Source organism: Ctenocephalides felis, unplaced genomic scaffold (genome assembly GCF_003426905.1).
Source record: "Ctenocephalides felis isolate EL2017-DRISC unplaced genomic scaffold, ASM342690v1 CF-g0.4_SCAFFOLD_01492, whole genome shotgun sequence".
NCBI classification, from domain to species: Eukaryota; Metazoa; Arthropoda; class Insecta; order Siphonaptera; family Pulicidae; genus Ctenocephalides; species Ctenocephalides felis.
The window spans coordinates 53,221,942-53,240,569 of NW_020537646.1; the positions used below are offsets into that span (position 1 = coordinate 53,221,942).

An 18,628-nucleotide genomic window follows, 5' to 3' on the forward strand; every position below is an offset into this window, starting at 1 on the left:
TAGCTATAATCAATTTCTCTTCATTTACATGTTGTTTAGGAGTTGAAGACATTTGAATAATTGATAAAAACACTTTAGTCTGCAAAGAATGGTATCTGCATACGTTGGTAACAGCAGAAGCAACATGCTCCGATATTTTTGTTATTCATTTGCTTCATAGCTATAATCAATTTCTCTTCATTTACATGTTGTTTAGGAGTTGAAGACATTTGAATAATTGATAAAAACACTTTAGTCTGCAAAGAATGGTATCTGCATACGTTGGTAACAGCAGAAGCAACATGCTCCGATATTTTATTTATTCATTTGCTTCATAGCTATAATCAATTTCTCTTCATTTACATGTTTTTAGGAGTTGAAGACGTTTGAATAATTGATAAAAACACTTTAGTCTGCAAAGAATGGTATCTGCATACGTTGGTAACAGCAGAAGCAACATGCTCCGATATTTTATTTATTCATTTGCTTCATAGCTATAATCAATTTCTCTTCATTTACATGTTTTTAGGAGTTGAAGACGTTTGAATAATTGATAAAAACACTTTAGTCTGCAAAGAACGGTATTATTCAAGTGGCCCATGTCTGTTCACAAATAGTGGCCCAATTCCATCTACAAACGATTTTTGGCATATGCATTTTTAACTGAGAATTGGCCCTTAAGATTTTGTTTTACATTTTATTAGTCACCAACCACTAAAAGTAATTTTCTTAACGATTGTTCCACCAGCACATTTTTCCACTTTGTGCCTTGTATAGTTGTATTCCTCAGTTTTAATTCCGAACATTTGCCCAATTTTACCTCAACTGTTAGTCCAGTCATTTGAACTTAAAAAAGGTAAGAATCTTGGAATTCGAAATACCCATCTGTAAGTCTGTAAATACTTGTATAGTGACACCCTAAAGTTGTCTCAAAACCTACATGTGGTATTGACACCCTACCATATGTAGGTTTTGAGACAACTTTAGGGTGTCAATATACAAGTATTTACACACTTTCTCAAAACCTACATATGGTATTGACACCCTATCATATGTAGGTTTTGAGACAACTTTAGAGTGTCAATATATAAGAATTCACAGACTTACAGCTGGGTATCTAGAAAATGTACATGTGTTATTGACTCTACCATATGTAGGTTTTGAGACAACTTTAGGGTGTCAATATATACTCGTACAAGTATTTACAGGCTTACAGCTGTAAACTCAATGTAAACAATCGGCAAAAATCACTTTGCATTTCAAAGATTATATGTCTATGTAATATATTGCATATTCAGTTGACTTTTTCTCATGAAAATTCGATGACAAATCGCGTAAAAGCGTACGAGATCTATGCGTACGAGGGTAAAAACTTTCTAGGCGAAATTCCTAGCGCGTTTCTCTAAGTGCGGGGGTAGGTTTATAACCTCCAAATGCTTTCTAAAATTGAGCAAGTATCAAAATGTGATGAATATGTGCGTAGTTCGACATACATGTCACTAGTCTTACAGTTATTCTGGTGACCCACTCCAACCTGTAGCCCAAGTCTGTCCACCGCACCCTACTGTTTAAGGTTTTGAAAAGGCAGGCGTAGCGGTTTTGGAGATCCAATAAAAAAATTAACAAAAAATGCTATTTGGCGGTCAGAAATAATCATTATGCAAATCATATTATCAGATATTTTATAGCGATTATAATAATAAGTACAAATTATCTGTACATTTCTATGGGTTCCGTTTCAAAGTTTACACGTTAGACCGCAACGCGGCGCTATGCGCTTCGATATTTCGACTCTAAAACAGCCATGCAGCGCGATTGCTTTCAAAAAAATGTTCATAAAAAAATCAGAATTCAGAAAACAAATAATTTCAACTTTGCAATTCAGTTTATATAATTCGTACAAATATTAGGCAATGTTACAATATTTATAATAATAATAATCTATTTGAAAATATTTAATATTCCTCGAACATTTCGTTACAGTACGGGATGTTCCAGCAATTTGCCTTAAGGCACGATTCCATACACCAATCCCACCTCAAGTCATTTCCCAAATATGGAAATGCATTTAATATATATTCACTATTGATTTCACACACCACTCAGAACTTTATTCTAAATTTGTCTGGTTCATTTGGTATATTTTATATAAATCTGCGCCTACATTTCGACGGCAACAACCCCCCAAATAACATTTTTCACCGGTCAAATTGATCGACCGTGGTAGTTAAGCCACATAACTTTTTTTTTTCGAAAAATACAAAATAACTAAATTCAAAGGCTGAAGAGAATATTTTTAGTATATTCTAAGAATTGTCGTGTAGTTTGATAATGATATTTTAACGTTTAAAAATGTCTAAGTTATGCACAAAAGTTTGAAACAGTCATTATAACCGGCGTTGGTAGGTTCAGTGTTAATAACATTTAAGAATTGGTATAATTCGAAATCAGTTTGAGGTTAACTAATTAACATGATTAAGGTTAAGGTTACCATTAAACATAAAAATGATATCCATTTATTAGTTTGTTATGTGCTAAACTAACTTTGTAAAGTGCTACACTCATCCATGCATCAACATCAACATAAATGCGCGGCGCGTATTGACACAGTTCTGTCAGAAGCAAAATTGAAGTGTAACATTAATTTCATTCATTTTTAGAGTTATTTCAACGATTAATTAATAATTGCGCATTATTTCATTTCTTATGAAATATCTATTCTTATATATATATCTCCATAAATATGGACCATATTATGATCTCCATAATATGGACCATATTATGACGTCATCAAAAGAAAAATAAGTAGATTTGATTCAAGTGCTGTTTATTTATTTGAATAATTATATCTACCATTATTTCTCAAAGTTATATCACGTCATTTCAACTTTGAGCATATATTGCATTTTTTATAAACATGTAATAGAAATGTTTTTGCTTTTCTCTTTAAAGTATAAACTTTCTCCATTGATTACATATTATATATTTTAGATATATTCAATATTTCTATAAGGAATTTGGTTCTTAATACTTTTCATTTTAATATAACTATTTTCACCAGATATGAGTCTAACATATTTAACGAGTTGTGAAAAGTAGAAAATGTATTAATTTATTTTGCTCAAATGCTATTATATTTCGATAAAAGATATGGCATATGTATTAATTATAATATAGAAATATACAAATATAATCAAATAAAATGATTATGCATGGAAATATAATTATACAAAAATAAGTATCGGTATCGTTTTGATCAAGAAATGCTTGTGATATAACTTTAAGAAATAATGGTAGATATAATTATTCAAATGAATAAACAGCACTTGCATCGAATCTACTTATTTTTCTTTTGATGACTTTTGTTTGTGCATACGACTCAAAAAAGCACCCATAGTTTTAAAAGCGTAGAGGTAACTCATGTTCATTTTCATTAGCTATTATTTTATACTAATATATATATATATATATATATATATATATATATATATATGTAAAGAAAAATATCTAATTTTCTTTAGTTTGAATTTTGCGCGCTATAATTGTCATAGATACTAGCGCCTTTGACACTAGGATAGGGAAACGAGTGAAAACCTAAGATACGTCAGGGCGTAATTAATAAAATTTCCTAAAAGTAAAATTATCTTTAAAATAGTAGATATTGGTGCAAAAGTGTTTAGGACTGGCATTGTGATTATTAACATTGAATGTCGTTTCGTTTCTGGCAGAGAAACTCAATTGTGTTTGATTGGCTTTAGCATCCTAAGCAATCCTAAGCACGAATATAATCTTATAAAACGACATTTATTGTCAAAAAAAATGGAAAAGTTGAAATTTACGTTTCAAGTAAAACCAACAACAGACGGAAAATCAAACTATATCGCCATAACCTCAATTGCAACAGAAGATGATAAAAAATTCCTTATCCCTGAAGATTATCAATCAGTAACACTCCACAAACATATTCAAAATTTAAAACAGTATGCTACAGTAAAAAATACTCTGAAAAAGAGATATCAAGCTAGAAATGTGTGGATTAAAGCAACGGAGGAATTATTACAAACTTATGTTGATGAGGATGGAAATATGATTTTTCAGGACCAATTTCTAGAAGAAACTACTAATGAACAATTGGCTAGTTATGATAAAAAAAGTTCAGATGATCCTATAGTAAAAATATTGGAAAAATTAGTTGAAGATTATCAGAACAAAGAAAAACAAAGTGTAAAAATGTTATCGAACAAATTTATAATAGAAAAGTTCGATGGACAAAAATCAGATGCATCTCAATGGATGGAAGTATTTGAAAGAGAGTGTACAAGATTTGATATACAAAAGGATGAAGCAAAAATTGAAATTTTAAGATTATTTCTAGAAAAATCATGTACTGATTGGTATTCTTCCATGATGATCAAGCTGAGTCTAGATTCGGAGTGGTCAGAATGGAAATCAAATTTTTTGCAAACTTATGCCAATAAAGGTTGGAATACTAGCAAGCTATATTTTTCAAATATCAATCAGGATCTTTATTAGAGTATGCAGTAAAAAAAGAAAGACTTTTACTAGAAGTAAGAAAAACAATGGATGAAGGAACCTTAATTGATATCATTGCTGCTGGCTTACCAGATTTTATCACAGATAGAATTAATAAAGAAGAGATTTTGCATACAAAAAATTTATTTAATGAACTTGGCAAATTAGAACATTTAGTTTCAAGGAAAAAAAATATATTTTACAAAAAAAAGGAAGACTCTAAACAAATTAAAGAAAAATGTAGCATTTGTGAAAAATTGAAGAAAGGTGTTCGATATCATCCAGAGGATTCCTGCTGGTTCAAAGCACAAATAAATACTGAAAGAGATAAAAGGCAAATAATACAATGTGAAAACACAAAAAACTAATAGTGCCGCCATTGATCAAAGTTAAATTAGTGCTTAATAAATGTATTGAAGTATTCGGAATTTACGACTCGGGATCTAATGTCTCACTAATAAATTCAAAGTTGTTGAAGATAAATAATAAGGAAACGAGTCATTCCAGCAACACTAATTTGAAAACGATTAATGGCGTTAAAAAGGCAACTGGCATAATTACACTGGATGTAGCCATTTTTGATGTAGAAAAAAAAATGAATGTCTTTGTAATAGACAAAGAAAATTTTGACTATGATTTCTTAGTTGGACTGGATTATATCAAAGAATTTTACCTAGTGCAAAACAAAAATTTGGAAATTAGTCAGAAAATACCTATACAAAGAAGTGAAACAGTTTCTAAGGAGACAAATAAAACAGATGTGAATTCTAAGGGGAAAAAAACTGATAATTTAGTAAACTTCAATGAAGACTTTAAAGAAGAAAACTTCCAAATTTGTATAAATCATCTGGGCTGTCAAGAACAGGCAGTGATTGATGATTTGATTTTTAAAAATAAATATGCGTTCGCAAAGGATAAATATGATATAGGAAAGGTAACTGATTATGAAGCACACATTGATTTACTTGTAGAAAAATATTGCAGTAAAAGACCATATCGTTGCACCATGGAAGACAAGAAAGAGATTGAAAACAAGATTGCAAAATTATTAGAAAAAAATATAATAGAAGAATCATACAGCCCATTTGCAGCACCAGTTACATTAGCTTATAAATGAGATGAAAATAAAAGATCAAGATTGTGCATTGATTTCCGAGACCTAAATAAAGTAGTTGTGCCTCAATCGCAGCCGTTCCCTTTCATTGAAGACTTAATAGTAAAAACAAGAGATTGCAAGTTTTTCTCTACACTGGACCTAAACTCTGCATTTTGGTCTATACCACTGCGTGTTACAGATAGACACAAAACTGCATTTGTGACACAAGAGGGTCACTATCAATGGACGTGCTTGCCATTTGGCTTAAAGACATCTCCAGCTATTTTCCAAAGAATAATGTGTAACATAATACGTAAGCACAAGCTTGGAGAGTTCACCGTATGTTTCATCGATGATATTTTATTATTCTCAAGATCTTTTTCAGATCATGTTAAACATTTGAAACAATTAAAAGCGAAGGTTTGAAACTTAAATTTTCTAACAAGGTAACCATCAGGTTTACTCTTCTGAGATTTTAATGAAACTTCGCATGGTTGTAGGGTTGATGGTCAAACCGAACACCTTTAAATATTAGGGTCCTATGGGAACAAAAAGTTGATAATAAGCGCCGCAAACCACTCGGCTATCTCGACACATTGATACGAAGCGCAACGCGCGTAGACATAGAGCTTAGTTTTAATCAATTTTTGTTTAATTTTTTTAATTAAACCGCTTCCCATAGGACTCTAATATTTAAAGGTGTTCGGTTTGACCATCAACCCTACAACCATGCAAAGTTTCATTAAAATCCCAGAAGAGTAAACCTGATGGTTACCTTGTAAGTGCATATTTGCAGCGGACACAGTTAAATACTTGGGACATGTAATACAGAACAATTCAGTAAGGCCACTGAAAGACAACTTAATATCAATTAAAAATTTCCCAACTCCAAAAACACAAAAGAATGTAAGACAATTTTTGGAAAAAATTAACTTTTATCATAAATATGTGCCAAATATTGCTATAAAACTGGAACCATTACATTGCCTTTTGAGAAAAGGACAAACTTTTAACTGGACACAAGCTTGCCAAGAGTCATTTGATGAAATGAAAACAATATTGTGCTCTCAACCAATACTGACAATATTTGATCCCAATCTGCCTATATATATTTACACTGATGCCAGTATTCTTGGAGTCGGAGCAGTTCTGAAACAACCACAAGAAAACAATGAAGAAAAACCAGTAGCATACTTTTCTAAAAAGTTAAATGAAGTACAAAAGAGGAAGAAAGCAATATATCTTGAATGCCTGGCAATTAAAGAATGTGTGAAGTATTGGCAACATTTACTAATAGGTAGAAAATTTACAGTTTTTTCAGATCACAAGCCACTGGAGAATATGAACATAAAATCTAGAACAGATGAAGAATTAGGAGATTTAACATATTACTTATCACAATATGATTTCCAAATTAAATACTCTCCGAGAAGATACAACATTGAAGCTGATTATTTAAGCAGAAACCCAGTCCTTGAACCAAATGATAATCAAGACGAACAGTTAAAAGTGGTAAATATAATAACACTTAAAGATATCTTAGAAGATCAGGTCAAAAATGAATATATACAATGCAGAAAAGACAAATTAATAACAAAAAATAATGTATATTATAAGAAAGTAAAGAATAAAGAAAAAATAATTATAACAGAAAGATTTAGTATAGAATTCATGAAGAATATACATACAGATCTAGGTCACATAGGAACTAGACAAATGCAAAGAATGATTAGTACCGTGTACACATCAGAAAATATGGCGAAAAACATTAAAAGGATCTGTGAGAGTTGCATAGTATGTTTAAAAAATAAATCAAGAGGACAAAATAAGTACGGATTAATGTCCCACTTGGGTCCAGCCACAAAACCTTTCCAGATATGTTCTATTGATACTATTGGGGGTTTTGGTGGTTCAAGATCAACAAAGAGATACTTACACTTGTTATCGGATCATTTCACGAGATACGCTTATAGTCTGACATCAAGTACACAAAATGCCAATGATTTCATCAAATTAATTAGAAACTGTGCAGAAACAGATGACATTGAACTAGTACTCTCGGATCAATACCCAGGTATAAACTCAAAAGAGTTTAAGAAGTTTTTGGACGAAATGAATATCCCAATAATTTTCACATCAGCAAACTCTCCTTTCTCTAATGGCTTAAACGAGAGATTAAACCAAACATTGGTAAATAAAATCAGATGTAAGATAAATGAAAATGTCACAAGAATTGCATGGACAACTTTAGCACATGACTGTGTAAACAAATACAATGACACAGAACACACTACTACTGGGTATGCCCCATCTTACTTACTTTATGGTAAAGATGTTACGATTTTACCCAATGAGCTTAAACAGAAAAAGACTGAATATGATTTAATACAGACCAGAAAACGAGCATTAGAAAATACAATCAGATCACATAACTACAACAAGACAATTTATGATAAGAATCGAAGACATATGGATTTTAAAGTTAATGATATTGTTTTTGTTGAAAATGGAAATAGATTGAATAGGAAGAAACTCGATGAATTGTGACTAGGACCCTACAAGATTTTGGAAAAAATTTCAAACTCAATCTACAAGATAGACACGGGCCATAAGAAATTAGAATCAAACTTTTTGCACATCTCAAAGCTAACGCCAGCCCCGCAGCCCCTGTCTACGCTTGAAGAGTACACGTAAGCAGCTACATTGTATGATCTTTTCCGGGAGGGGAGATGTAAAGAAAAATATCTAATTTTCTTTAGTTTGAATTTTGCGCGCTATAATTGTCATAGATACTAGCGCCTTTGACACTAGGATAGGGAAACGAGTGAAAACCTAAGATACGTCAGGGCGTAATTAATAAAATTTCCTAAAAGTAAAATTATCTTTAAAATAGTAGATATTGGTGCAAAAGTGTTTAGGACTGGCATTGTGATTATTAACATTGAATGTCGTTTCTTTTCTGACAGAGAAACTCAATTGTGTTTGATTGGCTTTGGCATCCTAAGCACGAATATAATCTTATATATATATATATATATATATATATATATATATATATATATATACAGTAAACCCTCGCTTTACGCGGCAAGTGCGTACCGTGCAGTATAGGAACCGTGCTATAAGAAACTCGTTTTTACCATACAATTCAGGCTAATTCGTAGTGCGTTCTATGGAACCTTACATAGTGCAGTATGGGAACCGTGCTATGAGAGACCAAGAAAACGCGTTGTATGGAGACCAAGAAATACAACTTGAAGTAGGAGAAATACGGACGAAATGACGTGTAGGACATTGACACCTTATTCAAAAATTGGCGCGACGCAGTAGTCAGCTCAAACGTGTTCTTAGGCGGCTATTATACAATCAGGCATGTCTAAAAGATAAAAGTCGATAACAAAATTTACATCAATACCCTTTTGCACAACGAACTTATGGGCTGTTGACCAAATACCGCGTAATAAGAAGTCCGTGTAGTCGGAGGGATGTCGGATTTTTAGCTCCGTGTAGTATGGGAACCGTGTACCCAGAGTGCCGTGTAAAGCGAGGGCCTACTGTATATATATATATATATATATATATATATATGTATATATATACAGTGCTGGATTTACAGTAGGGGCAGTCGGCGCTACTACCCAGGGCGGCAAATTTTCGGGGGCGGCAAAACAATATACAATATAGTTAACTGATTGTTTTAATAACATTTTTTATTTCTAGAAAAATAATTAACAAAACATAATACGATTGCAATGCAAAACTTGGGTTTAAATAACCAATTATTAAAATTTATTATTTTGACTTGCCTCCCTCTCCGAACGTAATTTATCAAATTGGTTAATAAGTTATTATCAAATGTGGCAATTTGGCTAATGTAAAGATTCGTAAACGAGCTGAAAGTTTAGAAAAAATATGTTCTTTAGATCTCGAGCCCTCTTAAGATGAAGAATTCGTGCACTTCCAAGCTTCTAGCGTCCAAAAAATTAAACTAGTGACGCATGGCATTGTGCCTTAAGGCAAATTACTGAAACTTTCCGTACTGAAAATTATATTCTATAAAGAGCTTTAATATTGAATTAAAAAATGTAAAAAATTCACTTTAAAAAACTTTTTTTTATATTCTGATTTTTTTTGAAAATATAGCACTTTTTTCAAAGCATTCGCGCTGAATAGCTGTTTTAGAGGCGAAATATCGAAACTCAATTACCATTTTTCGAAACGGCTGGACCTGCTTGTGCCAAAAACTAATCAGCACGTCTCCCCATCAACACAAATCTAATATTTTTTTAATTATTCAAGTCGATTTCGAGAACACGGATCAACTGATTTAAATGATTCGATTCCTATTGATAAGAAGACGTGTTGTTTAGTTATTGGCCAAGGCACGTTCAACTGTTTCGAAGATACGGGCCAGAATTCCAAAAATGATAATTTAGTTGTTAAGAAACGGAGCGTTCAATATCATTAAAAAATGTACATGTATTGACAAAATGAAGAACTGGAAAAAAAATGGAAAGAAAGCATTTGGCGGCTAAAAGTGATTATTAGACATATGCACATCAAATTATCAGATAAGTATAAATTTTGTATACATTTCTATGGGTTCTGTAACATTTTTTATCGCGCTTACATGCTTCTATATTTTGTGTCTACGCAGCTAAAGCAGCGCAATTGCTTTAAAAAAGTTCAAAATTTTTAACATATTTCAAAGTATAAAAAACCACAAAATTTTCACAAAAATGTCAATTTTTTCAGTTTTCGAAAAAAAAAATTATTTTAATTTTAATTTTTGGTATGGGAAGTTGCAGCACTTTGCCATAAGGCACGATGCCAAGCACCACAATTTATAGTATGTAATGCCTAATAAGTTTTCTGAAATCAAATAGTTATTTTAATTTAAAAAATGATATATAAAAACTATAGTTTTTATTTACTTAAATATATTTAAGTAAAATTTCAGCGATAGGGTGGCATTTTTGTCAAGGCCCAAGGGCGCCAAATTTCTAAATCCGGCCCTGTATATATATATATATATTTATATATATTTTATATATATATATATATATGTGTGTGTGTATAATAACCTTTTACCAGAATTATATTCAAATTGCTAAGAAAATATATATTTATGACAGGATTGGGCAATGTAAGAAAACATTTTCTTATATACGACAATTCAAAATTATATATATATATATATATATATATATATAAGCATAGTCAACTCTTATGAGTTATGCATATTTTAAAATCTTAGAGTATTTTAATAATCAATGACATCAATAATTTTGAAAGAGAATGAAGCGGCCCTAGTCAAGTCAAACGTCATCGATGCAAATTTAATAAAAAATCGTAGCTTACCAAACTAACATACGTTCTTAACTTTTCAACACAACACTTTTAATCAACGACACCTTTATTTTATCATTATTAGGCGCAAACTTAATTTAATTTAATAAATCATTAAAAAGTCATTATTTTACACACAACCTAACATTCGATACTGCCATAGATGAGCACTAGCAGAATGTTATAGATAAGATAGCGATACTGACTGCCTCACGTAGCGAAGTTACGTGGCGACAGAGAGTGTAGTGTGTAGTATGCCCGGTATGCCCCTAGCGTCAGACCTTGCACTTATTGATGTGATACATACATACATAGCATACATAGATAAGGAAATAATGCCTACTTAAAATATACTTGTTTATCTATGAATACCTGCATAGATAAATAAGCCTTTTCGTGCATCCTTCATGATACGTTTAACATAAATGAATGAAACGAGATAATTCATTAGCTACTTTCATTCTTTTATATCTTATACTTGTTTATCTATGATCTTATATATAAAATTGGCCCGCCACAGAGTTCGTTGCTGTTGCTGTACTCCTCCGAAGTCGGCTTTGCCGATTCTTACCAAATTCTATATGAGTGTTCAGTAGATCCATAGATAAACAAGTATAATAGATCGCTATGTCTTGCGGTTTGACGTTACCTTGATTGAAATACAAATTTTTAAAAATAGATGGCAGCACATGTATAATATTTAAATTACCCCTGGTTTTACTTCTTAATTTGTACGTATTGTATACAGCCCCAAAAACCTGAATAATTTTTAATATTGGAAATAAGAACAAATCATACGAAATACAAAATATATATTTTCAAAGATATTACATATGTTTAAAGAACAATTAAAATTATGTTTATATTAACAATTATAATTACAGTTATGGAATGTTTGAAAATATAATAATTATTATACATAATTATAAAAGTATTATAATTTCACAATTATGCTTAAATAATATTTCAAAAACTAAATATCTAAGTGAAGAAAATCACAGAAGTATTTAACTAAACTAAGCACAAATAACTGACTAATATTAATTACTTAATGACTAATATTAATATATTAAAATCTTAAAAACTATAGTTATTTCGCTATCTAATGAATTAATAGTAAAGTTGCATTTAACAAAACCTTCGAATAGTTTCTGTACGAGTGTTTTATAACATTACATTTAGCCATGTTCCATCATGAAAACATTATCATTGAAATTGCCATAAAAGATCAACAAAGTGTTTACAATGAACAGAATAATGTTTTATGCACATACAATTGTTTATGAATCAAAAGATAAAAGAAATATTTTTGATTCCCAAGGTCGGTAACAAATATGTCTTGAATTTAAACATTATATTGGAATGTTGCTTTGTACAAGTTTTATTTGAAGAATATTATAACACTAATCTTCAATCAAAATACATTAAAATATTATGTATGGTATAGACTCTCTTTATAAGTGTCTACATTTGCTAATGTAATAGATAATCTTATTAAATATAACAATGAACTTACGTTGATGAACATTTAAACCAATACTAGTTTACTTTATAAGTGTTTACATTTGCTAATGTAATAGATAATCTTATTAAATATAACAATGAACTTACGTTGATGAACATTTAAACCATACTAGCTGAATAACTGTTTTGCAACTTCAACAATATGAGATTCAATCCAATCATATAACAATTCCAAAGATAATGGTATTTCATCAAACATCAAAACACAGTATCTGCTACTAATACTTTTTAAAAGAAATAGCTGAACCTAATGTTTTAAATAGACACTCATAAATACCGCTATACACTTGTATCTCTGAATGCAACTTTCTCAATGTTTGAGGACATGGCAAAATAAATATTTGTCTCCAAAAATAGTAGACCTTTGGAGACTTTTTGTACGACTTATTCCTTAAATTATTGCATTGTTTATGAATCCTTCTTGTCATTACATATTGCATTCCTTGGTTGTCAAAAGTACTCCTGCGCTTTGTTCGTGCATTTTGCAGCAATTTGCAGGTACCCCCAAGACACCTATTCAATATAATAACATGTTGACATATCTTGATTATATATAATTATTGCTGCAATTATTATTAAAAAATACCTTTGCGGAAACTTGTATTGGAATAGCTAAATATTTTAACCCGCACTTGACACTTTTTTGGGTACTATAAAAACACTTTGCCATACTAAATTTCACAAATATTCACTTAAACAAAATTAATTAATTAGAAACAACACGAGTTCAAAAAGTTAGGTTATTCGTACAGCCATACAGCGATCAAATACTTGACAGCCACTTGCATGAACCACGAACAATTTGTAGTTGAAATTGAGTGCACATGAGCCATCTGTTTTTAAAAATTGAAACTACTCACGACCAAAACAGTGCAACGCGCGTTTGTTCGAAGATAACTCCCCATGAGTAGATCTATGAATCGGTAACTATCTATTTTTCGTACCCCTAAGTAATAAGGGTTGTGTTCGCCCTTACTTTTTTTAATTTTTCGACATTTTTTTAACTTCCCGAAGGAGAAGTTTATGTTTTCATCAAAAAATCCGAATGGCTAATTTTATGTTTTCTCGACGTTTCAAGCCATTCTGAATCGAATGAGACCAAATTTAGAAAAAGTATGTGTGTGTGTGTGTATGTATGTGAACAGATTTTTTGCCGTAAATCGACGTTTTCTCCAAAACGGCTGGAGCGATTTCAAAAATTTAAAAGCCATTTGATGTATCTCGATGAGGACTATCGTCTCTGAGTTTTGTGCGGCGATCGGCCGGGCCGTTTCTTTGTAAATTGCAGAAAAGTGAAAAATTTTTCGCCCACGTTTTAGCCCGCAATTCTGAATCGATTCTGAAAATTCAAAAACCATTCGATAGATATTGGTTGGGAATCGTGCTGATTAGTTTTTGGTAAAGATCGGCCGGGCCGTTTTCTTGTAATAACGTTTTTTAAAAAAAAATTTCAACGATTTTTATGATTTTTTTTTTGACGGTAGATACCATAGTTTTCTAGGTCATACTAAAATATTACGGCCCTACGACAACTCGTTTAGCTTTAAAAATTTGTCAAAGTTTGCAAAAATTGGTATAGTTTTTTTGACATTTGTCAAAATTAGACTTTTGATCGACGTTTTCTCAAAAGCGCCTGAACCGATTTCAGAAATTTAAAAGCCATTTTATGTATTTCGGGGAAGACTATCGTTTGTCAGTTTTGTGCGACGATCAGCCAAGCCGTTTCTTTGTAATTTGAAAAAAAGTGTTAAACTTTTCGTCCACATTTAAGCTCATCCTACTGAACCGATTTTAAAAAATCAAAAACTGTTCGAAAGATATTAGTTGGGAATGATACTGATCAGTTTTAGGTGAAAATCTACCGAGCCGTTTTCTTGTAATTAACCGTTGAAAAAAAAATTTAAGCCGATTTTTATGGATTTTTTTTTAGCGATATATACCATGGTCTTATAGAACTTACTGAAATATTAAGACAAATAGTTTGATTTTAAAAATTCATCAAAGTTTGAGAAAATGAGTAGCTCTTTTGACATTTGTTAAAATTAAAATTAGACTATTTACTTGGTATAATGATAGAGTACTTGGTCTTGAACATAATAAATCATTAAAGTCCTGAAAACTGGTTCAATTATAAAAATTATTGATTTTTGAAAATTTGCTTTTAGAAAATACTCCGAGTTCGTTCGTTTTCAATTATGTGTAATAAATCCACTCGGAATACTTTTAATGACTCATAAATTAATTTATTTTTTATTGATTAAGTCGATTATTTAAATATATCGGGAAGTTCATGTAACTTGCCTCAAGGCTAAATACCAAACCAACTAGTTTGTTTTTATTTTTCTCTAATGTGGCATAAAAAATACATAAAACTAGTGGGGTGTATGGCATCGTGCCTTGAGGCAAATTGCTGGAACTTCCCGTACCGTAACGAAATGTTCGAGGAATACTGAATGTTTTCAAATAGATTATTAAAAATATTGTAACATTGTCTAATATCTATAAGAATTATATAAACTGAATTGCAAAATTAAAATTATTTGTTTAATACAGCACGGGTCAAACAATGGTCGACCTGTTTGGTTCCATTTACAGCCTACCGGGTTATTATAAGCCCATTATGGGCCAATTTATGACGCAGTGGGTTTAGACCCATACGTTACCCGCCGGGTCAAACAATGGGTACTCTTACCTATTGCTCACCGAGTTGTTATGGGCAAATGAAAAATGTATTCAAACACACCGCGCATGCGCATACGGTGCGCGGCGTTTTGCAACTAGCGCACAGATGGCGGCACTTCTATGTTGTTCGGCGTCGTTTGCATTTCTTTGTTTGATGACTCAAGACCTAACTCAAGAAGTCAAGACCCTAGACAATATAATAATGGTCAAGACTGTCATAGATAAACAAGTATAAACTGAGTGCTGTATAAGTATACTTATGCTACTGAAATCCTAAACAAAATTAGAATATAATATATTCGTAATTTGTTTGTTGTTTGACTCTGTAATTTGTCAAAAAAAATTCTATAAATAAATATGTCTGATAAAAAAAATCGCAAACACATTGCGACTGTGTCAGATAGACATTTTCATAGAAGACTTTTTTGGGAAATGCAGAAATTTCGTTCGGAAAGTGTTTTGCAGAACTCTGAATGCGAAAAGGATAATATTGATTTGCCTAGTACAGTGCTTTTACAACAGATTACAGGGTAATGTTGAAACAAATGATTATATTTCTCTTTCATATAGCGAGGATAGTTCCAATGAAGATATAACTGAAGTTTTTGATGCAAGACAATTTTTAGCAGACTAGGCTGTGAATTATCAGATACCTCATAATGCTGTATTCGCACTACTTAAAGGGCTAAAACTTCATGACTGTTTCAGTGATTTACCAGCAGATAGTAGAACACTTCTGAAAACAAAAAGAACTGCTGTATCAAAAGTTGTAAGTCTAGGTGAATATATTCATTTTGGTTTATTAACTGGATTGAAAGATTCTATTGATAGGTTGAAATTGATATCTTCTATCATTGAATTAGAAATTAATGTTGATGGTTTGCCTCTCTCGAATTCTTCAAACATGTCAGCTTGGTCTATTAAGCACTGAGGGTTTTGATCACAATGGGAAACAATATAAGATACGCATTAAATATTTTGTTTGTGATACTCCCGCCAAATCATTTATATTGCAGACAAAGGGACACACAGGCTGCTTCAGTTGCTCGAAATGTCTTGTTCGTGGTTCAAATATTAATCGCAGAATTTGCTTTCCTAAAATGCAATCACCTGCAAGAACTGATGAACACTTTCGAAGCTTAGAAGATGAAGACTACTACAATGGCTATACGAGATTGCTTGAAATACCGTACATTGATTTAGTTACTAATGTACCACTTGACTATATGCATTTGATTTGTTTAGGAGCAGTTAAGAGACTGATGCTTTTGTGGAATGAAGGTGAGCTTCCAATTCATTTGCCATATGCTAAAACTAATGACTTTTCCAATTTTTTATGCAGCTTAAAGATTTATATATCCAAGGACTTTGCTAGGAAGCCTCGATCATTGAAATATGTGAGACCATGGAAAGCTACAGAATTTAGACAATTATTATTGTATAGTGGTCCAGTAAGTAGTTTTGAAATCTCATGTCATATTTCAAATGACTTTTATAAAAATTGTCTTACTTTACATATTGCTATTAAAATTTTATGTAGCAACACATTATTAAATGATCTTTTAGATTATGCTCAGCAGCTACTTCATCATTTTGTTGAAAGATTTAAGGTTTTATATGGAGATCATTATGTAAGTCATAATATACATAACATTTTACACTTAGCTAATGACACCAGAAGTTTTGGTACACTTGATTTATTTAGTGCCTTTAAATTTGAGAATTACATGCAGGTCTTGAAAAAATACATACGGAAATCAGAGAAACCATTGCAGCAAAGTTATAAAAGATACTTTGAGGTAAAAGAACTTTTTATGGGAAAACATGTAAGGACTGTAGCCATGCCTAGAGCTTGTGAGATGTCTATGCATTTCGAAGGACCTTTGATAGAATATTGTGGTAAACCTCAGTATAAGGTTGTATATTGTTCAGATTTTACATTCAATATTAATAAAAAGGCTGATTCATTACGGCACCAAGTTTTAATGAATAGGCTTAATAAGCAGTGATGCCAGTGTGATATGAAGGATGATTTGCCTCATTATACACTGGCAGTTTATAATAAATTTCCTGTTCGGACAGAGGCAGAACTGCTAGATGTGGAGCAGTTATTGACAGATGTGAGAATAGCAGAGATATCGGTAAATATGATGTTACCCAATGGATAAAAGTGGACAAATCAATTACATATACTGCTAAATATACATATACTGTCATGCCCATGACAGATTTATTTGCAATTTTCCGTAAGTTGAAATATATTTCACTTATTTCGAAAATGTCAACTAATATTTTTTATTAGATAAAATAAACCTGTAAAACTATAATAATTCAAAATTTGTTATTTTCAGTGCTTTAGAAGGTGGTGAACCGAACGCGAATAATTAGTTTAAATAATATAAATAATAATAATACTATATATAGAAAATAAGATAATAGGTTTTAGGATAATAATCACCAAAAATTTAGTTATTTTCTAGTAATGTAAATGAAATTATTTTTAATAAATATATTACTTATGGAGTTGCAGTTTTAGCTCATTTGATATTTATAACTATATGGATTATATATATTTAATACAAATACGCACGGAAAGTATGCAACAATTGTTGCACTATATACCGCCATTTTGACCCATCGCGATACCATTCCAGCCCCATAGCATACCCGTATTGAACCCGTCGGGTTGACCATGAGTCAAACCAGGGCTCTGACATATGTGTCGCCATGGGTTCACCTATGTTCATATATGGTACCAGTGGGTTGACCATAGGTTAACCCTACAGCCCATTGTGACGACCATAGGTTGACCCTATGTCAACCATGTGCTGTGTCAGATTTTAAAATCTGATTTATTTTCGATATACAAAAAAACTAAAAAAAAATATACATTTTTTTTCCAAAATCAATTATTTTGTTAAGACAAACAGAAAGTTTTTTAACTTCCCGTAGGGTAAGTTATTGTAATGGGCCGAAAATCGGAATTGAAAATTTTTACATTTCTCGACGTTTTGAAGGTTTCTGAACATTTTGGCATACTTCAGAAAAAATGGATGTGTGTGTGTGTGTGTGTGTGTGTGTGTGTGTGTGTGTATGTATGTATGGATACAAATTTTCGCCCACGTTTTCGGGCGTACGGATCAACCGATTTGAATGGTTTAAAAAACATTCGATTCATATTAATAAGGAGAAGAGCTGATTAGTTTTTGGCAAAGGCAGGTCCAGCAGTTACGGAGATAAGGAGCAATGAGTGCAGAAAATAGAAATCGAGTTTTTGAGAGAACGGAGCATCCGATTTGAATGATCTAAAAAACATTCAATTAGTAATGATTGGGAGAAGGGGTTATCAGTTTTTCGCAGAGGCAGGCCCAGCCATTTCGGAGATACAGAGCTAAATGTACAAAAAATGGCAGTTTTTGAGAGAACTAAGCGTCCGATTCAATTGATTCAAAGAACTTTCTGCTT

The 18,628-nt window shown here is 31.6% G+C and overlaps 2 protein-coding genes across 2 annotated transcripts in view; one reads left to right on the top strand and one right to left on the bottom strand.

The window, feature by feature from the left end:
- Positions 1 to 11,151, bottom strand: part of LOC113370685 (protein kinase C and casein kinase substrate in neurons protein 1) — a 167,655-nt gene extending 156,504 nt beyond the window's left edge. Inside the window, exon 1 of the mRNA XM_026611379.1 lies at positions 10,970 to 11,151. The gene's annotated coding sequence lies outside the window, so the exon portion shown is untranslated. The remainder of the gene's footprint in view (positions 1 to 10,969) is intronic.
- On the top strand, positions 7,448 to 8,155 carry LOC113371388. The gene has a single exon (XM_026612016.1). The coding sequence runs from the start codon at positions 7,448 to 7,450 to the stop codon at positions 8,153 to 8,155; it is 708 nt and encodes a 235-aa protein (XP_026467801.1).
- Positions 11,152 to 18,628: the final 7,477 nt, after the last annotated feature.

Bases quoted from the DNA above. Each gene is read 5' to 3' on its own strand.
- LOC113371388 (XM_026612016.1), top strand. From the start codon at position 7,448: ATGTCCCACTTGGGTCCAGCCACAAAACCTTTCCAGATATGTTCTATT.